General features: G+C 31.9%; 2 protein-coding genes across 3 annotated transcripts; both read left to right on the forward strand.

Annotated features, from left to right (window-relative positions):
- The first annotated feature begins 5,988 nt into the window (after window positions 1-5,988).
- Window positions 5,989-13,477, forward strand: LOC130825546 (mitogen-activated protein kinase homolog MMK1). The gene is made up of 6 exons (XM_057690826.1): window positions 5,989-6,405; window positions 6,490-6,619; window positions 8,819-8,956; window positions 9,480-9,812; window positions 10,230-10,410; window positions 12,930-13,477. The coding sequence occupies exons 1-6, from the start codon at window positions 6,173-6,175 to the stop codon at window positions 13,103-13,105; spliced, it is 1,191 nt and encodes a 396-aa protein (XP_057546809.1). The 5' UTR covers window positions 5,989-6,172; the 3' UTR covers window positions 13,106-13,477.
- Window positions 13,478-15,576: 2,099 nt separating this feature from the next.
- Window positions 15,577-22,440, forward strand: LOC130825545 (eukaryotic translation initiation factor 2 subunit gamma-like). Of its 2 annotated transcripts, none has more exons than XM_057690824.1 (9): window positions 15,577-15,777; window positions 15,963-16,106; window positions 16,193-16,254; window positions 16,408-16,520; window positions 18,881-18,983; window positions 19,211-19,438; window positions 19,532-19,750; window positions 20,553-20,813; window positions 21,805-22,440. In XM_057690824.1, the coding sequence occupies exons 2-9, from the start codon at window positions 16,001-16,003 to the stop codon at window positions 22,105-22,107; spliced, it is 1,395 nt and encodes a 464-aa protein (XP_057546807.1). In that variant the 5' UTR covers window positions 15,577-15,777; window positions 15,963-16,000; the 3' UTR covers window positions 22,108-22,440. The 2 variants fall into 2 exon arrangements, with proteins under 2 accessions (XP_057546807.1, XP_057546808.1); XM_057690825.1 differs by having other exon boundaries at window positions 15,590-15,777; window positions 15,972-16,106.
- The last annotated feature ends 255 nt before the right edge of the window (window positions 22,441-22,695 follow it).

Genomic DNA, 22,695 nt, shown 5'->3' on the forward strand with positions numbered 1-22,695 from the left:
ATCTGAAATCGACCTGATGACTTGAATGAAAACCTCTACACGGGATATTCAACTACACTTATGAAAGTTTTGTCACACAGTGAGACGACGTCAAAACAAGAGCTCATATGCTAATAATCGTATTAGTTGGACAAATTTAACCTATATATGAGAAGTATTTCACTAGTAAAACCGTTTCACACAAGAGTTTATGGGGGATATTTAGTCGGTTAAATTAGTCACTCTAATCTTCGACTATATTAGTCTATCTAATTAAACTGCTATCGAGTATGAGCTACTCAAAATTCAAATACCTATTATGTTCACTCGAGTTATTTTTTATTTGTTTCATTATTTATTATTATTATTATTATAACCTATGCACCTAGTGCATAAATTTAAATAACAAAATTGGTAAAATTGTACAAATCTGATTGTATACTCTTTAAAAATTTATTATTTTTACCAATTTTATTAGAGTATGTCACAAATTAGATTTAAACAAATTTTCAAGATTTGTAATCTAGCACCAAGTGCATAGATTAGGAAATTGTTATTTACATTTATATTATTTCTATAAGGATTCTTGCCTTCTGTGGAATAAAAGTGAAATATTATAATTATAATAGAAGTATATATAATATTTGGAGGGGATACAATAAAATTTGGATGGACAGCTATTTGGAAAGGGAAGTGTATATCTGGTTTTGTCATTAAAATGTGGAAAGTTTATCGGGTGTTGCATTTAATATCAGGAGAGATTGATACGAATATTGGCCTTAGATATTTTGCATTACTTGATGTTGACTGTCTTATACTCCTTTCTTGACGGCGTGACGTTACGTGCTCTATTTATTGCTGTTAAGAATCCGCTTTTCAAATTGAAAAATTACTTAAAATAATTTTAATTTACTTATGATTTTCCTATAATATTTTTATTTATTGAATAAAATTATGAATAATTTCAATTTTGAGAGGTATTTTTTCTAGAGTAAATTCTGTAACCGGATCACTTGCTATTGTAAATTTTATTTAAAAAAAGATAAATTAAAATAGAATGTTCAAGAAAATGTTAAAAAAATGTTTTAAAAGTTTATGATTTTTTATTATTCAGAATATTTTATGTGAATTTTTTTAAAATTTTCTTTAATTTTAAATTAATTTTTAATTTACTATTTTGGTGAATTACCTATTATTGTAGGTTATTAGGTTACCGAGTTTATACTAGGCAAATACCCCTAAAGTTGAGATTATTCATAGTCAATTAATAGGTAGGATTATTGAAGAAAATCATGAAAATGTTAGACAAGATCTCACACGAATATATTTTATCTTCAATATATACTTCAAACCTCTAAATTAAATTTCTCTCTCCTAAGTGATAAAACTTAAATCGGACAAACAAAGTGTAAAAATTTTTCTTTTAAAAACTTCTCTAAACCCAATTAGTAGTGTTAATTTCACAAACAAACGCAATGTGAATATAAATCTAAAAAGTTGATCAATATATTTCTTTTAAATTACGTAAATAAATAAAAATGTAGTTAACTTTGTTTTAATTAAGTTTAACGCAATGTGAATACAAATTTGAAGTGTTAATTGATTCAATGTTGATTCAATTATAAAAAACAAAAAAAGATTAATTTAGCATAAATCAACGTAAGCGCATTGTTAACAAATTTAAAATTGATCGATTAATTGTGTAATCTTTTTAAAAAATTAAAAGAACATTAATTTTGTAATCTTTTCAAATTAATTTTAAAAAATAAAATTTGGCCAAGTAACATAAAATATGAGACTTGACCAGGTCATATATTTCATACTGGTATTTTTTTTTTTTAAAAAAAGAAGAATTTCCATTAATCAAAGAAGAAAATTAACAGGATATCACGTCCAGGCATACACTACAAGTTGCATCAGATAGCTAGAAAGGCACATCTTCTAGAAAGGGTTTCTAGACTGCATTCTTCATGTGCATAGAAAGTAGGGTGATAGCCTCAAAAAATAAAGGAACCATATGAGTAGTTCAAAAGACAAAAAGCTATACATCATTAAGAGTCCTATACATCCAATTAGCGTCTCTCGCTAATTATTTGTCACATATAAGGGAGGAGCGAGCCTTCACTTCTAATTTGATGTTCTTCAGCACCTGCTCAATGGTTTTGACTTTCGCTTTTCATATGGCTTCATTTCGAGATTGTCATATTTGGTACACTAGGTAGCTTATAGCAGTACAGATGACTTCTTTCCTCGCCTTGGGGATTCTCCATTTTTTGATGCTAGGTTACCGAGGGAAGTTATTTTGGTTTTTGAGTCCAGCCAGTTCATAGTGGCTTCAAGACATCTCTGACTGAACCTGCAGGCAAAAAAAAAAGGTGATTGATTGTTTCGCAATATATGCCACATAGTGTGCAGTAATCATCAGGAGCGACACCTATCTTGAAGAGCTTGTCCTTAGTTTTAATCTTGTTGAGGAAAGCGAGCCACAAGATGAATCTTGTTTTAGGGGGTGCAATTCTAGACCAGACTAGCTTCGCCCAATTACCTTACCTTGCGTGGTGTGCATTGTTTGGTAGACCTCATGTATAGAATATCTGTTGCGTTCCATCCATTCCCATAGTTTTTCGTTCACGTGGTAAATTTTCTTGAAAGTCCAGTTTACCTTAATAGAGGAAAACTATTTAGAAGCGTAAAAATATAAAAACAATATAGAGCAAACTCATCAAGTTTACTACATTTCCCACGAAACATGGTAAGAGAAACAAAAGGAGTTTATTGAAAATAGAAAATAAAAAAGTAAAAATTAACTTTTAATTATTAAGACAATCTTATTGTTAGACAATTTTAAATTAGACTAAATAGTTCAACGAAAATCCATTAATTATTTAGTGTTTAATATATCACTTTGGATGTTAAAGCTAACACTTTGAATATACTTTTTATATGGACATGTTCATGGGCAAAGCCACATCAGAGGCCGGGGGAGGCCCGGCCCCATTGACGAAAATGTGATTCTTTGTAATTTTGGCTTTGTCTTCCCTTATTAATATGATACATAATTTTAAGAGTGCATAAATATAACAAAAATTTACTATAGTTCAATGCTTGAGATAACATATTTATAAAGTAAGGTTAAGGGATTAAACTAAATTTAAACTGTTATTTTTTAATAGACTAACAAATTTATGTTGTAATATATTTCATAATTTCACATTCAACTTTTTTTAGTGTGCGTGTTTATATTTTTATTACTATCTTAATTTTAATGATGTTTTTTTGGAGACTTAGTAGGCAAATATAAAGAGTAAAAAACACTCGATTTTCTTTTCAAAAGGGGTAACAATAGGGAAGCTTTAACTTCATTTGTTAAATATAATTTTTGTTATGACAATTTAAATTCATTTCAGTCTATATGATTTAAAATTTTTGAATGTAACTCTATATTTCACAACGTGCCAATTAGAAAATCTTGGATTATAATATTTATTCGTTTATATATATTTACAACATTAAAAGTTCAAACACAATTTCAAGAAGGCTTGAGGTTCAAACAATGCATATTGATAAGGTTATTGATAAAGAATTTGTCGGCCAAAATTTTAATGAAAGAAAGGAAATGACACTAAAATAAAAAGCAATATAGGTTTTATTTATCATATTAGATTTGTAAAAATAGTGTCCATCCCCTTTATTAATTATCCTATATTTATTTAAAATATAAGGAGTATAACATAATATATACAAAGATATAAAATATCTTTAGGAATTTTCATGGTGTATTAGTTTTCATGTTATTCTTTACCTGTAACCTCATCATTCCATCAATTTTGGACAAATCTTAATTATAAGAATTTTTTTTTAACAACCGGTCTCCTAGGAGATCTCTTTGAGAGACGTCTTTTAGGCTCAACCCATTAAATCTTAATGTCCATTTACTGTATCTTTAATGCCTACTTACAATACACTTAATGTCACTAAGTAATTACTTAATATGCCTACTTACGATATTTTTAATGCCTACCGAGATTAGCTTACTAGCCTACTTACCATATTCTTAATACATATTTACAATATTTTTAATGCTTACTTACAATATACTTAATGCCCATTAAGGAAATACTTACGTACTGACATATAACAATATTCTAAATGCCTACTTACAATAATCTTAATGCTTACCAAAAAGCTTATTTTAAATTTTTTTTTTGAGCTAACTCAAATGGAGATGACCTATTAAAAAAACCGTCACTCCGAAAAATTTGTGTTTTTATAATGTATTATAAAATTATGCAATCTCCTTTGTCATAACTCATAAGATGGTGGGAACTGAGTCCGTCCCTACTTGTTATATGCACAATTTAAAAGTGAACTATTCAAGATACTCGATAATGCATGGCTTTACAAGTTTTATAAATAATGATATCCCTTTAATGGGGAAAGCACCTTTGATTTTTTTAATAAAAAGGGTGGTATTCTTAATTAATTTGTACACCTATATAAAATTAATAGTATAAGAAAATATAGTTGCGTGATACTTGTACGATTTATTATTTTGCTTCTGTATAAGAATTTTAGATTTAAGCTTTAGAAAATTATTACGCGTAATGTCAAATTAAAATTTTGAAAATTTTAACGTATTTAAAAAAATTAGTTCTGAATTTGTACATATAGATTAAACTATCATATAATTATACATTTTAATAATTTTACTGTTAAATGACAAATAATATTCTTATAAGTTTTGCCAAATTTATTAATATTATTAATTTTCCGAATTCTATGTGACAATCTTATTTTCAACATATGATCTGCAAACAAAAATTGTTATATTAATAATATTTTCTTAATTATATCCTAATAAAATAATAATCCAAAAATGATAGTTTATTTGGAAAACAAATTTGTTAGATCAATTTAAGATCTTAAAATATCAAAACATAATTTTACCTTAGCCAATGTCGAGAAAATATTAATATGGATCTTCTATTTAAGTATGGGTGTATGTAATTTTTAATAAACTAGCTCTAATTTACATAAGTTACACATTAAAGTAGTAATGATAAAGATTTATAATAAAAAGTTACACTATTAAAACTAATATATGAAGTGAAAAGATAAATTAAAGTAGGTGAAATGTATATATTTGTCCTTAGTAAGGAATAAGGAGATGTCCACTCGACATGCTATTAGAGGTGTAAGTAATTTGGTGAAAAATCAAACACCGAACCAAATCAAATCGAATAAGTAATTTGGTTTGACTATATTTTAAATTTGGTTTGGTTTAGACTGAATTTTAATTATAATTCGGTGTTCGGTTTAAACTCAGTTTAGGGTCCAACAAAACTGAAAAACCGAAAAAACCAAAATGTTAAAGGCATGTTATATCTTCCATTTGATTTGTTAGAATTTTTGCGCTTATTTTCAGATTTTTGTTAAAAGTTTTTTACCTGTTTGAATAAAAAACCCTAAAATTATTAATATCTATTTAGGAGTTTTAGAAAGAATACGTTTGAAACAATACATGCAAATTTAATTTTCGGTGCAAAATATACAAATCGTTGCAATTCGGTCTATTCTATTCAATTTGGATTGGTATTTCAAAATTCGGTTCGATTCAATTTGGATTATAAATATTATGATTTGGATTTGAACTGAAAATATCAAAACTGAATTTTATTTGATTTGATTGGATTTGGATTCGTATCGAATCCAAACCAAAAACCAAACTTTTACCCCTACATGCTATCACAAAACTAGTGGTGTTTGAGAGTAGCTAAGCATTCAGACCAACTCGAAATGTTCAAAGTAGATTTGAAAATTTGATATCTACCGACCTTATAACTGAATTCGACTTTAAATTAAATTTAAAATTATATAAAAATCAATGTAATACAAAAACAAAAGTCGATTTTAATAGATTTAAAACACATCATCCAAAATCGACCAAGTGACTTGAATGCAGACTTCTGACGGCTAACCAAAAGCCTAAACTACAACAATACTAAATTAAGACAAATAAAGGCAGCCTAATTTTTGTTAATTTATTATTCTGCCCGTAAAGGCAGCCTAATTTAGGAATCCAGAAAAAGGGGAAACCGAATACAGATCCCCTCAATCTCGTCTTCCCTCCTTTCCAATTTCTAGGGTTTCTTCAATTAGAAACAAGAACAAAGCTTTAGCTCACCTATCAACCATGGATGCCTCTGCTCCTCAACCTTCCGACACAGATATGATGGATGCCGGTGTTCCTCTGCCGTCATCAACCGATAATTCTCAACCACCTCAACAAAAGATAAGTATTCCGGCCACTCTTAGCCATGGCGGTAGGTTCATCCAATACAACATTTTTGGCAACGTTTTTGAGGTTACTGCTAAGTACAAACCTCCAATTATGCCGATTGGTAAAGGCGCTTATGGCATCGTCTGGTAATTTATGTTCTTTTTTCGTTTGATTAATGATGTCGCAACTTGTAGTGGTTGATTGATTAATTTGGTTGGTTTATCGTGTAGTTCTTCTTTGAATTCGGAGACTAATGAACATGTTGCGATCAAGAAGATTGCGAATGCGTTTGATAATAAAGTGGATGCTAAGAGGACTTTGCGTGAAATCAAGCTTCTTAGGCATATGGATCATGAAAACGTCAGTGAGTAATAATATTATTTTCCTTTACTTTATATGTTATATGTAATGAAAATTATAATATTATTCGTTTATTTTGTTTTCGACTCCTTCTAAGCTGATTAATTTTTTGGTGGAGTATGTAAATCATCTCCATTATTTGCAAATATAATACAAAATTATGCTGTATATTGTGAGTGGTTGAAATAAATAGTGGGGATAATTAATGTAGCCAAACTGCCAAAACCTTTTCTTTTAGGAAAATTTAATTTTAAAAATACCACTTTTGCTCGTTGTCTTTTAAAAATTCCACCAATCAATTATTTTTTTTAAAATCATTTTTTTAAAATACGATTTTTATAAAATTTTAAAAATAATCGAAAAGTGTAATTTTTAAAAGACAAAGGTGGGATTTTTAAAATTTAAGTTTTCTTTCTTTATTATCCGTGTTTGTTGGTAGAGGCGGGCAGTTTGATAAATATACATAAGTAGTTATAGAAGTTTCTTACCTGAATTTATTAAGCAGCGAGCCAGCGACTAGCCGAACAATTAGTTGTCTAGAAACTACCGAACTATTATCTTGAAAAATGTGCAGAAGCTGATGAAATTGGTTTCATACATGTATTATTGCATATCAACTATCTCAGACTCAGTAGTCATTTTTTTTGGGTACTGATTTGTCATGGTGGGTGTTCTTAATATTTTTGCTATGATTTGATCTGAGAATAAAGGTTATAAGATTAATTAAGGGTGAATAATATAGAAAAATACCGAAGGCATATTAGATTGACTGTGTAATGCCTTCGAGATATTTCAAAGCAGAAGCTGTGTATATCTAGCCTACTTATTCGAAAGTCAGAATAGATGTGCTATTAAAAATGGTGCTCCATTAAAAGTGTGTTTACTTCAATCAAGAATAGTAGCAGTCAATTAAGAAGTGTGCCCTTTGATAAAGGACTGGTTTTGCAAGGGAGTAATGTAATATGTGCATTAAATTATTGCTGGGGCATTTGTTGAAAGTTGAAACTATCCACCCGTTTCAAAGATACTTAGTTTTCAGTACTGTCCAAACTAAGTTTTGCAGACACACTTAATGATACTTGGTGTTCCTGCTATTATCAAGAGTGGCAGCGGGGAGATATAATGTTGTGAAGTCCTCGTGTTTTGTTGGGGAAAGGACAACTTTGTTCTGGAAATTCCTTATCTGCATTAGTTAAACAGATTATAGACCAAGATCAAAAATCTTCTGTCATCAAAAAACTACCAAACTAGGTTTTTAAGGGATGAGCATAATACTGTGAAGTTGGTTGCTCATCCTATTTCAGGAACCAATTTATTTGGAAGGAAAGCTAGCCAGACCGCATCATTCTTGTCAGAAAATTTACACCACATGTTGGTAGATTATCTCTTCTAACTGCTAAGTTGTAATAGAAATATCGTGAGGAATAAGATTTTGGAAATGTTTCAAGGTAAAGGAATCTATAATTTTCCAGTCTGATATTTTTAAAAGCATGCCTTGGGCACGCCTCCAAGGTAAGCTCAAAATAGTTTTTCTTAGTGCTGGCTTAACGAATATGAAAGATACACTTTTATGTGCTTTTTTTTTTAATTTTTTATTTTATAATAATCTATTAAAGAACAATTAGTTAGGATTAAGAAGTTGTCTTCTTTGAATTGATAGAAAGAAAAGGAAAGGGTTGGCTATCGTTTTTGAAGATAGAAAAGGAGAAAAGGGATAAAAGAAGGATTTCTTTACAATTTTGTTGAGCCCATTTTCTTTTTTTTTTTGAGGATGGGTCGGCCGAGTTTAGTTGGACTAAGTCTGCTCTTATCCATCCCACTGCACATGCCGAGTGAATAGCATGAGAGGATTGAGAAGTGTACAACAAAAAAACTCCCAATCTGTATGAAAAAATGATGTGATACCTAGTTTTGCAAGAGAATAAAAGGGAAAAATTGACCATTACTATTGCATTTTGGTGGATTTAATTAAGATTGTGGGATGAAGTTTCTCTTAATCTGTGAAGAGTAATTGGACAGTCTATAATTCCAGTGGATATTTTGTTTCCTTTTTTATTTCTTATAATTTTTCCATGAGCTATGTGAACTAAGATGTTTTAGTTTGGCTTATTTTTGAATAAGTTGTTTTTAAATTGTTGGCTGCAATTTCTCATCGATATATACTGAAGATTTGGATCAACGTTTTCATTTGTGTTGCAGGTTGTTGCAATTAGGGATATCATACCACCTCCTCGAAGGGAGGTATTTAATGATGTATATATTGCATATGAATTGATGGACACTGATCTCCATCAGATAATTCGTTCTAACCAGGGGTTGTCAGAAGAACACTGTCAGGTATTATCTCAAACCTTATTCCCTTTTGTAGATCTTTTGTTTGAGAATTGAAACGTGGTCAATGGTGTTTTCTGCATGTTAATATTTCTTTGGTTTAGAATTATATTGGACTTAAGTAAAATGACTCAGTAGATCATGTGCACTTCTTATTTATGTGAAGTTGCACATGACGTTTGCTACCAACTTTCAATCGGAAACAACCTCTTTGGTAAAATGACTCAGTAGATCATGTGCACTTCTTATTTATGTGAAGTTGCATATGGCGTTTGCTACCAACTTTCAATCGGAAACAACCTCTTTGGTTTAGAAAATGACTCTACCGTGCTTCCTCCAGAAAATAAAATTTGCCCATCTCAATGGTGCTAAGACTTGACAATTTGGCAAAAGAATAGATGTATACTTTTTAACAACCTTATTGAGTCAATTGTGGTTTACCATAATTGTTCTTGTCTATTTAGTTGTGGTTTATGCTATTACTTCATTCTGATTTGCACTAATGACCTTGACAAATGTCTTTTTGCAGTATTTCCTCTACCAGATCTTACGTGGATTGAAGTACATTCATTCGGCCAATGTTCTTCACAGGGATTTGAAACCTAGCAATCTCTTGCTTAATGCCAACTGCGATTTAAAAATCTGTGATTTTGGGCTAGCTCGTGTGACATCAGAAACAGATTTTATGACCGAATATGTTGTGACAAGATGGTATCGAGCACCAGAATTATTGTTAAATTCTTCTGATTATACTGCTGCTATTGATGTATGGTCAGTAGGTTGTATCTTTATGGAGTTGATGGATCGTAAACCTCTATTTCCAGGCAGAGATCATGTGCACCAGCTACGCCTGCTTATGGAGGTAATTGACAGTGATGTGGTTTATGTTATTTTGCGTTCTTATTGATTATCATATCTTGCAGTAGCAAAATTTTCGCAAAACATATCATGTTCCCACGTTCTTATCATCGTACCAAGAAATATTGATGACTTATTGATGCTTGAACTATTTTTAGCCGGCTGCTCTTGGCAAATCTGTTGATCATTTTAAATGCTTCAGATTATATAGTCTGTATCTGTGTAAACGTTTTTGTCTGTCCCTTGATCTTCTTCTTACCAAAAAATTAGAGGGTAAATGGGCTGAGACTCTTGTTGCATTACTGAAGCTTTTATTCTTTTAAAGCTTGCTTTCTTTTATTTAAGAAACAACCTCAAACAACTTTGTTCAATAGATGAGCTTTAACATGAATACACAGTATACTGACTCTAAAATTTGCAGCTTATAGGCACTCCTTCAGAACATGAGCTTGGATTTCTCAATGAAAATGCTAAGAGGTATATTCGTCAGCTTCCTCAATACCGAAGGCAGTCATTAGCTGAAAAGTTTCCACATGTACATCCAGCAGCTATTGATCTTGTTGAAAAGATGCTGACATTTGATCCTAGACAGAGAATAACAGGTAATTGAATCTCTATGAAAGATGATCCTTAACACAATGTTTGGATAACAATTTTGTAGAGAAAAGAAAGGAAGGGAAAGGGAAGGAGGAAAGGAAAGGTTGGGAAGAGAAATGGAAGGAAAATAACTTTTGTTTGTGTAAGAGGGAAGGTAAGGGAAGGGAAAGAAAGGGAGTTAAAAGTTTTCCCTCCAAATCTTTCCAACTTTAGAGAGATTGAGATCTTAACAAAAATTTATTCATCTAATCCCTTCAAAAGTTCAAATCCCTCTCCTCCAAATGCCTTCCCTCCCATTTTGTTATGCAAACAAGGGATTCTTCATCCCTCTAAATCCTTCCCCTTCATTTTCCTCCATTTCCTTCCATTCAAACGCACCCTAACGAAATTTTAGTGAATTGGTAGTTTTGCTGGCAATGAGCTCTTAGATCACTTGGCAGCAACATCACTATTTTAATTTTCTCTAGGAGCCTCATTTCTTGGAGGCGGGAAGTCGTGGGTGGTAAATAAGATATAATCCGTTATTACTTATTTCAACTTTTCATTGGGGACAGCTTACCTCCTTTTAGAAGGAAAAGTAGATAACAAAATAGAAATTTGCTAAGAGGTAGCAATATTATCTACTTAAGATTTTGCCTTTTGTTTACACGTATTTGGATATTTACCTTAATGTCATCCCCCTTAATCATGGATTTTTTTTTTACCATTTCAGCCAATCGTTATACTTATTCCCTTGATAGTTAATTTAATATTTTACCACAAGCAACATTTGCGTCTTGGTTTGTTTGATCCATAAGCGCAAAACACAGAACAAGGCACCAAATGGTGGTTAGATCGTTTAATCTGAAACGGTAAGGAAACACAATTCAAATTGCCTACGGCAACATTCCGGTTGGCTAGGGTCGGAGCCTTCTCAACCATCTAAATTTGAACTCAAGAAGAGAAGAAGCGAATAATTCTAAGAGATGAAACGCGAAAAAGAACAGAAAAACGGGAAAAGTTGAGAACTTACTTAAACTTTTAGGGTTTTGGTTTCTAAGGTCTAATTATAATGTGGCAGTCGGTTATTCTGTTCCCTTGTCTCCTCCTCCTTTCATTGACAGCCATTTAGTTCTTTTCCTTTGTCTCCGTTCTTTCTTGCTTTTTATATGACTATTAAGTATATTATTAGGGTTTGTAAGTGGGCTTATAAGTGAGGTAATCTCATTTTGGTATTGCTTTCCAAAATTTGTTTTTCTTTTCCTTTGTTTTTTTAATTTTCTTTCTTTTATCACTTTTTTTTTTTAATTTTGTACTTTTTAGTCATTTCTGCCTCTCAATTAACTCCTTATATGTAAAAAATTTAAATTACTTATTGTACTATGTTTCCTATATTTTTGAAACTCAAAATTATCGTTTCTCGTTTCCATTTTCGTTTCTCGTATTGCATCGAATTTCATTTCATGCAACATTGATTTGATCCACTAGTTTGTACAACATGCTTTTCACATCTTGATTTTTCAGTTATCTCCAATACTTTATTTATGCTTTTATCCTCCTTAGAATTTTATTTAATATACTAAAAAGCTCTTTAGAGAATGACTTCACTTATGAGCTATGGAAGACTTAAGAATATAATCACACTCTGGAGTAATGTAATTTGAGATAACGGCATATTATGATTTATGAGTTATAGGCTGTGGAAATGTTGACACTTTTCTTGTAGGTACTTTTGTTTCACTATTTTTAAATGTGCATACTTCATGATTCTTTCTACCTGTTCTACTTGAAGTAGTATCACATTGTTATTCTTCTCTGACAGTATATGTCAAGAAATCTACATCAAAAATAATAAATTGAGGCAGGTAGTGCAGCGTAATGAGTTAGAATTGGATGAGCTCATGATAATATGCATTGTTTGTGTATTTCAATATGCATGTTATCTTGTATCACTCTAGATAATTATCTGTGTTTGATTGCTGAGTATAAGTTCATATAATTATACTCTTCCGTGGTTATCCACCTGGCAATGGTGTGTGAGTGTACGAGTTCATGATAATAGATCCCTCTTGTGCACGGTCCTTGTGCAATTAACATACTTCTAGAGCTGTGATGTGGTAGGATTTCGTTATATTACCCCAGATGTGTGACGTGTGTTAATATTATACTATTACATTGAAATTTTAGCTTCTTGAATTGTTTGTGGTTCTTCGCACTCAGCTGCTTAGATTACTTGACATTGTATCTTCTATGCCATTTTCGTTCTTTGGGGCATTAATATGACGAGTAGTCTTATCTTTTCATGTCATTCATCATAATGTTTTATTATCACTTCTGTTTGGCTTGGGTTTAAATGTTAAATAGTTAAGACAGAGAAGCCAACATTCAACCGGCTTATGCATGAAATTTTTCGATACTCCAACCGAACTCCACAATATGAAGAATACCAAATATGACAAAGACAACTTTCTTCTTTTTTGTTTCAAATTTTTGACTTGAGTGTGAATTTCTTTAGGCATGACGTAAAACTTGTGTATTTTTTTAGTTGAAGATGCGCTAGCACATCCATACCTTAATTCGCTGCATGATATCAGTGACGAGCCAGTATGCATGACCCCCTTTAGCTTTGACTTCGAACAACATGCCTTGTCGGAGGAGCAGATGAGGGAATTGATTTACCGTGAGGCTGTTGCATTTAACCCCGAGTTCCATCAGCAGTGAAGAACTGCTACAACGTCTTGTGTCTCTTAATAACATGCCTCGGTTTCCTTATGTTCCTCACTTGTTTCCTTTGTGTACATACGATGTCCAGTGGGAATTTAGATGGAGTTATGTTTCTGCATTCGATTCTGCATAATTCAGGGCATTGATAGTCATATTGTCTGTACGAGTGTAATCTTTATTTTTTTTCTTAATCTTTGTATTTTCTTCGAGTTTAATTTCGAAGGCCTATCACCTGTAAACACAGAGTTGGCCTTTTCCCTTTTTTCATTTCCATTGCTGTAATGTTTGTAGTTTGTACCCATTAATTGTATTCGAATTTTTTTTCTGAAGGACATGGTTAATAAACCATTAATTGCAGTCTTTCCCGAACCTTACTTCAAGCTACTGCTCATTTTAGCATTGCCAGTTTAGATTGTTCGAAATGTTTAGATGTATCGTCTCTATCGTTTTCATGGGAGGTGTTGAGTTGTCGTCTATTCGAGTCTATTTACGAAGAGCAAAGAGTGGTAGACTGGTGGTTGTGTGATTAGAGGAAAGGGTATGTTATGTTGTCCCTCATGTTGGTCATGATTGCATATTTCTTCCATACTTCTTGCATTTGGCATGATCCATAAGAGCTACAGGCTCCAGCAACCACCTCGACGTACTTCCAGTGGCAAATTTACATGGAGAGCCGAAGGAAGCCAGTTCCCTGAGTTTTACCACGCATCGTATTATGTTTCTAGTTTGCCGCTTATAAATATAAATATATGAGTAATTTGCAAATTACAATCTTAAAGTTTGGTACTTATGCAAATTACAATTTTAATGTTTATTTTTTGCGAATTACAGCTATCAAAAAATCAAAGTTTACAGGTTCAGGCTAAAAATACATAATTTCGACTACTTAACCTAAAATTTCAACCACCAAAATGGTCGGAATTTATTGTTTTGGCTTAAACCTGCAAATTTTGATACTTTGGTGGTTGTAATTTTAAAAAATAAACATTGAGGTTGTAATTCGCAAAAGTGCTAAACTTTAAGGCTCTAATTCGCAAATTATTCTAAATATAAATATAATTATTTAAGACTTTGATTAAATATTATACATAACTAACAATTTAACATGCTAAAAATTTTATTTTGTTTTTATATAATTATCTGTTAGTGTATCGATTATTCTACCATTATTATTTTGCTATACATAAGCTATTTGGCTCCCAACCATAATTTTATGTTTTTACTGTCCCTTGTACATTTAGCATTTTGTATGGCTTTAAGTATTTGATTTTGCCAAATATTATTTCTCGTGCCCACAACTTTTGTAAATAATTGAAAACTTATCACCAAATCTGATTATCTTCTTTTTTTTTGGATTGAGAAAACTTATCACCAAATAATTGAAAACTTATCACCAAACATTATTTGGCTCCTAATTTATAGTCTTTCTATTCATATTCATTTAAAAAGTTAAATTTAAACTTGATATCGTATTAATAATATTCAAAAATTTTAAAAATAATCAAATAATATATTTTTAAATCAAATACGCAAAATTACAAAACCAATCATGTACATTTATTTGAACCAAACTTTTAACACAACTAAAAAATATGTAGCGTTTTAATAGAAAATCTAAGTTAATCATGATGATTCGTAAATCACCATAAAAAGCAGAAAACTAATTAAAAATTTTAAAAAATACATTCAAATCATAGACCAACAAATACTTATTATCTATAGTAATTAGTGTAGATATCCGTACAATGCACGGTTTTTATAACATCAATATAAATAAATAAAAAATAAACAATATGAAAAAATAAACTCAGGAATATTATGCAGTTACATATACACATATATATTAGCTTTGTAATTTTAGAAATTGTAAAAACTATATTATGCAGTGTATTATAATCTCTAATTTACTTAATTTAATTATAAATAGATGTTAGTCAAAGATACTATAATGATAGATTATTGGTTAAGATCAAATGCAATGCCTATTTTCTTCAGCCAATAAATATTCCATTTGGCAAACTTTCTTTAATTATGATACTTGAAAATTTTCAAACTTTTTACAGCCTGCTTGGTAGATAGTAATAAACAGTGGTAATGAGAATGGAAAACTAATGTAATTTTAGTTGAAAAATCTCTTGGCTACTTTTATGGCTACTTGTCTAACTTTAATAATCTCATTTTCTTCATAAAATTTATTCCAATGCGTTACTATTGGGAGAAGTGGTATTAGGTGGTAATGAAAATTTGTAAAAAAAAAACTTTTTTTGATCAAAGTTTCATTACCATGGGAATGATATGGAACTTTTCATGAAATTTTACACTATAAATCATTCTCATTGCCACCATTTAGTAGCACTAACCAAATAAACCCTTAGTATAATATATGATTTGTCAAATTGATAAATTACCCTTATTTCCTAGCAAAACCTTAGTGTTTTAATTGTCTCACAAAGCAGTCACCATATAGTTAAGATTCCTATTTCATACGCCTAATAGAAATAGAAAAACAAAATAAAATTTGAGAGTAGCGGAAGAACCCTAGAACTCAAAACTCAATTATCGTACGCCTCTTTCGCCTCACTCGTTCACTTCGCCAGCAACTCAATTCGTCGCGTTTTCTTCATCTTCTATTTTCCTCTCCTCCCGCCGATCTCACTTCATTTTACAAGGTCAATTCTTCCAATCCTTTCTTTAATTACCCTTTTTATACTTATGATTTGATGATTCGGACTTAATTGGTCAGGAATTTGTGGATTAATATGTCAAATTTAATTTCTTTTCTAGGGTTAGGTTTCTCTTTTTCTATTTAATTGTTGATAGAGGGTTATAGTATACTGAGTAATCTCAATTGCAGAGATTAAAGGAAGGAGAACTTAGATATAAGCATTTAATATGGCGCGGAAAGGATTGATGGACCAAGATTTGAAAAAATTGGATGTAACTAAACTACATCCTCTTTCTCCTGAGGTTATTTCTCGTCAGGCTACTATTAACATTGGTAATATGTTTAATAGACTTGTGATTACTATTTTGTAGAATATTAGGACCTGCCTTTTATTCTGAAATTTGCAAAATATTTTCTAGGAACTATTGGTCATGTGGCTCATGGAAAGTCTACTGTTGTCAAAGCTATTTCCGGTGTTCAGGTGATTATTATTTATAATGATATTCGAGTTTTTTTAGTTACATTTTTCTCTTATTTGGGAAATTACTCATCTTTTATTTTGATTAGTATGTCTAACACTGATTCGATGTGGTATTGTACATTGTTCGAGTTTTTTGATTCATTTTTCTTGCAGACTGTCCGATTTAAGAATGAGTTGGAGCGTAATATCACTATTAAGCTAGGTTATGCTAATGCCAAGATATATAAATGTGAAGATGAACGGTGCCCAAGGCCAATGTGCTATAAGTATGTAATTCATTCTTCCTCTTTATCTATTGTTTTGGATTTTGGATGGAAATATTATTTTATGGCCATTGAAATTTCTAACTATGGAAAGTGCATTTATTAGCTTGTACATAGATGCTCTTGAGAAAGAGCTGTAACTAAATGGTAGCACACTCTAAACTTTAGGGCACATACCTATGTTTGAATCCTCATTGCTACATTTTATGGAGGAATAATGGGGTTGTCTGGTTCGAACTTGGAAGGCCTCTAGATGGGGGCTCTGACATTGGGAAGCTAGAGTAATTTCACCTTGCCTCTAGTTGTTGTTAGTGTAGCTAAGGAGTCTGTAGTGCTAAAATAGGACCATCCTACACCTAAAAGGTCTATACATCTTCTAATGTGAAATCAAGATGGCTAGAATTATCAATAATATTGATACGATGCTTATTTCAGTAAGTAAAAATGTATAACCATAGCTTATGCATGCTTTAGGTGTTTAGTACAATTAATGAATGGTTCTATTGACAACTGCATTTTGTTTGAGTCCCCCCCAAGCCTACTCAAAAGGAAGTACATATTTATTGACAGCCAAAATACTAGTAATGAGGATTTTTCAGTCTTTCAACTAACGAGGGATCCGTTCTGGTTGCATTTACTCGAATCAAGAACTCGAAATCTTGAGATATCACCAGAAGTGAAAAAGTGGAAAGAATTAGACAATAATATACACTTTCCTAGCGGGTGGTAAACTGTAATACATTAAGATCAGTATTGTATATTATATCTTCTAACTTGGAATACTAAGTTTGTATCACCCAAATCACAATAAACTTACATCTACTTTGAGCAATGAGCTTTATCTCTACATGAAAGTCCAACCAAATAAAATACATTTTGTAAGTATTTAAATATCAAATATTGTTCCAAGTTCCAACAACACGTTTGAACTAAATAAACAAATAAGCTAACCAAACTTTTAATCATTCATTGTAATAGGAACGAATATTAAAGAAAACAATATAATTCAAAATGTTAACCTTTTGAGTGTTTATGAATGATAGAAATCCCATTTTCTCCCTTCACAACAGCACATTCATCTTGACTCATACTTAAATCCTCCATTAAAAACTTTAAATTTGAATCTTTTTATATGGGTTTCCCTGAACAATTTAAACTAGTACTAAAAGCCACTACATTTGAAACTACTTTTTAGTTCAGTCCCTACAAACTCTTATAAAATGTAGTTCAATCCAAATTAAAAAGTTAATGTAAGAGTGTAGTAAATGTGCAAACACATATGATAGAGACTGCTAACCAATGAGCACATGAAAATGTATTAAAAAGTAAATACAAGTTATAGGTATAAATTGAAAAAGAAATAGATTGATTGATGAAGGTTCAAAACAGATGATTTAAGCAAAACTCATAAGTAAAAAACACAATGGTGGGACTTAAAAGTTTTAACTCGTAGTCTTTAGCTTACTCTTGCCATCATTTGCAACAATTTGAAGAATCAATTTTGCTGATTACAACACTTTGCAGGAATCCATGTTCTAATTCTTAGTCTTAAACTTACTCTTGCCATTGTTACTTAAATTTCTAATCTTTAATTTTGAAATTATAATGACATACCTTGTTAGTTTAATGACCTTAACATGAAATCTTCATGTAATCAATGCATTCAAAGATTTGAAAAAACAATGCCATCCATTATATGCTTGGCATTCACTCCACAACTCCTTAAATGCACATTCAACATCCTGATTGTACATAAACCTAGATGACATAAGGTATACTATAACATGAACTTGATGCAAATATAGGAAATTGGAATTGATCGAAAATAACATGAACTTGATGGAAATTTACCAAATTGAAATTGAAAATTGGATTACCCTAAAAAAATGATTCGCAAAGACAGAAATTTCCATTTATTATTCTTCTAGAGGGAAAGATGGCTATCATTGATTCAAGCTTTTTAAGTTTTACTATTTATCATTCTTCTATAGGGAAAGATGGAGGATGAAGAGAGAAAATTAGGGATTGAATCTGAAGAGTTGGCTATCAAAGGATGGTCTGAATTTACAAGAGGGAGAGGCACAATAAGAAAAGGAGATGAAGAGAGAAAATTAGGGATTGAATCCGAAGAGTTGACTATCAAAGGATGGTCTGAATTTACAAGAGGGGGAGGCACAATAAGAAAAAGGAGGAATGAGTATGGTGTACGAAAAGCAAAAGAAAACTTCACAAGAGAACAGTTAAAAAATTTGAACAGTAGTAAACCCTTATATGTTTAATAGATGTGAATGATTGTACATCTTAAAATTTTTCTTTGAGGTGTCTCAATACTTCAATCATTGATGTATCAATTGGTTTTGCAGGGCATATGGAAGCGGCAAGGAAGACAGTCCTATGTGTGACGTGCCTGGTTTTGAAAATGCTAGAATGAAGCTTCTGCGACATGTGTCTTTTGTTGACTGCCCGGTAATCTTGATGTCTTTTGTTAGGTTAGGAAACCGTGGTTGTCAAAATTGTGTTTCCCCTAAACTCTGTTATTTAACTTTCTCCACTGCAGTTGCAGACATATCAGTCTTCATTAGCAATTCATATAATGAATATTGAGCTTTAGATAGTCTGATTACTTATTACTAGCAGTAGGCTATCTTGTTTTTTAATCTTGAGCTTCTTTTTTTTTAATAAAAATTCCCTAGGGGCATGATATTCTTATGGCTACAATGCTTAATGGAGCTGCAATTATGGATGGAGCTTTACTTCTGATTGCTGCTAATGAAAGCTGCCCTCAGCCACAGACTTCTGAGCATCTTGCTGCAATTGAGATTATGCGACTTCAACATATTATTATCCTCCAAAACAAGGTTGATCTAATCCAAGAAAATGTGGCTATAAACCAGCATGAAGCCATAAAGAAATTTGTTCAGGTAATTTTGATTGTTCATTTGCATCATTCAAATTCATTTTTGTGAGGTTGGATAAATATGTATTACTGATGTGTCTTTTTCAATCTCTTCCAGGGAACTGTTGCTGATAGTGCACCTGTTGTTCCAATTTCTGCTCAATTGAAATACAACATTGATGTTGTTTGTGAGTACATCGTCAAAAAGATCCCAATCCCTGAAAGGGATTTCATTTCACCTCCAAATATGATTGTGATTCGTTCGTTTGATGTTAACAAACCTGGTTTTGAGGTTGATGACATACGTGGTGGTGTTGCTGGTGGTAGTATTTTAAAGGTTCTCCTCTTTCTTTTAGTTGTGTATTGATTTTATGTGTTTGTCCGATGCTTTGAAATTGATATCTTGAAAGATGTCCCAATCTCTGTATCACTTTATTGATAGGACATGGCAAGTGACTTATAAGCTAGTATTCTTGGTTACATTTTTTGTGGACGAGGATTTACCCTCAAGCTCCTTACCCTTTGAATATTTTTCCAGTAGTTGGAGTTAGGAAAGAGTTTTGGAATGGTCCATTTTTTTCGTTTGCTATAATCTGAACTTCTCATTCCATTACTCTGTACTCTGCATTCACACCCTAATTAAAAGTTTGTGACTATTTTGACCTAAATACAAATTATTCTGATGTTTATTGGGAATCACGAAAATGTTAAATCATATTATTCTCCATTTTTTAGATGTTACACTTCTCAAAAAGCTCTTACATCAAAAAGAGATTTGTAACAACAAAAACGGAGGATACTGGACTTTTTGACTTTATCCTGTTGCAATTATGTACGTTTAGTTGGTTATATTGTTGTGTTTAAGTATCAGCTTGAAAGTTAGAATTGAAAACTCAGCCTTTGTTTGTCCTCTGTTTTGATCACTAGTTTTGCATATTCATTCTTTTAGTCTTAATCACTACTGGTGTTCACATTATAAAACTTGCACTCTTCAAATATTTATGTTATATGGTTTGGTTATTTTATTTTTTGTATGAACATAATCGAGGAAGTACACAACATGTTTTAATGGTGCGGTGGAAGAACTAGTTATGATTAGTATTGAGATTCTTTCTCAGAATATGTGCTTCTGAATACAGGGTGTCTTAAAGGTGAATCAGAATATTGAGGTCCGCCCTGGAATTGTTGTGAAAGATGAGAGTGGAAACATAAAATGCACACCCATATACTCCAGAATTGTTTCATTGTATGCTGAGCAGAATGAGTTACAATTTGCTGTCCCTGGAGGTCTTATCGGTGTTGGAACAACCATGGATCCAACTTTAACCCGTGCGGATAGACTGGTAGGTCAGGTACTTGGGGAAGTTGGATCTCTCCCAGAAGTTTATGTTGAGCTAGAGGTAACTTTTCTGATGCCCCGTAGCATTTGAATTTAGTGTTTTAATTTTCTTCTGGTCCTTGATTTGTTCTTTGTCCGTGATGTCTCGTTCTCTTTTTCTCCCTCCCTTTTAAAGGTTAGACAGTCTTTTTATCTGTTGTAGACTATCATTTGCATGCCAGAGCTGATAAATTTTTCTTTTGGTTTCTTGTGCCATTATGGGCGTATTAGACTTTGACGAAACACTAGTTGGGAAGATACGATTGTTCTGGTTAGGTAGTAGCGTAGGTACTGTTTCGCGGTAGATTCAGTGTTCTAAGTAGCGGTTGATGAAAGCTGAAAAAGTAGTGTTGTAAGCTATGTTGCTCGCACCTTCCATTTCACCAAATACATTGGATATGTTTTTTGAAATATTCGAATGTTAACAGTCTGACACCTGGAAATGTACCCAACGCTGACACCTGGAAAGGAACTTGAGCCCGACACAATGTACCAGAGTCCGACACTTGCACACATACTAGAGTCAGATACTTAGATATGTACCGAAAATTTATGATCAATTACTATACTGTTTGTGCGTTTGATTTCGATGAACTTGACAGTTTTTCTAGGATTTGAGACAATTCCCCAAAAAAACACGTTTTATCATACTACCTCCGCTATTTAATAATAGCGACATTTCACTCAAAAAGCTTTCACATAAAAGGGTGAAGTGAAGCTATTATTAAATAACAGAGGTAGTATTTGCATTTTCTGGTAGGAAAGAGAAAGTTTAATGATTTTGCTATGATGAAAATATTCAATATATTTTGCATCGAAGAAAAGAGCTTTAAAACTGGTTGGAAGACAATTTCAATGATAAAAGAGGATACGTAACATTTTATGAAATATACACGAATACAAATTTTCTAGCTTTTTTTTGGAGTGCCATATTCTGATTCCTGGGCTTTTGAAATCTTTTTAGTGTTATTTTCAATAAGTATGCTCAATGTTTTGTACTTTTTAATACATAGGTCAATTTCTTTTTGCTTCGACGGCTGCTTGGTGTGAGGACAAAGGGAACTGAGAAGCAAGGAAAGGTCACAAAATTGACTAAAGGAGAAATTTTAATGTTGAACATTGGGTCCATGTCGACTGGTGCGCGTGTACTTGCTGTCAAGAATGATTTGGCTAAGTTACAACTAACCTCTCCAGTCTGCACTAGCAAAGGAGAGAAAATTGCTCTGAGCCGGCGTGTCGAGAAGCATTGGCGATTGATTGGGTGGGGACAAATTCAAGCCGGTATCACACTTGATATTCCGCCTTGCCCCCTTTGAGCGCGTTGAAGCAAGAAGAGTCTAGATAGAAGAACAAAAACAGAAGTTTGTGGAAATGTGGATTGGGAGAGAGTTGTTGGGAACAATTTTTTTGAAGTGGAGAAGAAAACCAAATTTCTTCGATTTTTGTTTATTTTGGTACATGTTTCAAATATTATTTGGCCTTTATTCTATTAATATATTAGGTTTCATGTTCCCTTTTACATGAGTTTGGTGTACATTTCGGAGTCTACTTCAGGATAGATATTTATATTGAGGTACTTTTACCTTATATTGTTGCAACTTATGTTGGGATAATTTACATGAGATCTTACTCCAAAAATAATTTGGCAACTGTTTTCTCTGCTTCTATTAAACTACAAAATTTACCAAATATTTTAATTATGTCCTCTACAAGTGTTATCTTTATATACTCAAACCGCAACTACATTGGATATTCTCTGTCTTCAAGAAATTACAAGATTTATCTCTCATTTGGGCGTCTTTCTCGAGATATGACTTTGCATTCTCTTTTATGGGCATGTGTTGTCGTTTTTCATCCCTTCTTTGAGCCCAATCATAGTTTTAATGAGTGAAATATATCGGGTA

Source organism: Amaranthus tricolor, chromosome 10, assembly GCF_026212465.1.
Source record: "Amaranthus tricolor cultivar Red isolate AtriRed21 chromosome 10, ASM2621246v1, whole genome shotgun sequence".
In the NCBI taxonomy this organism is placed as follows: domain Eukaryota; kingdom Viridiplantae; phylum Streptophyta; class Magnoliopsida; order Caryophyllales; family Amaranthaceae; genus Amaranthus; species Amaranthus tricolor.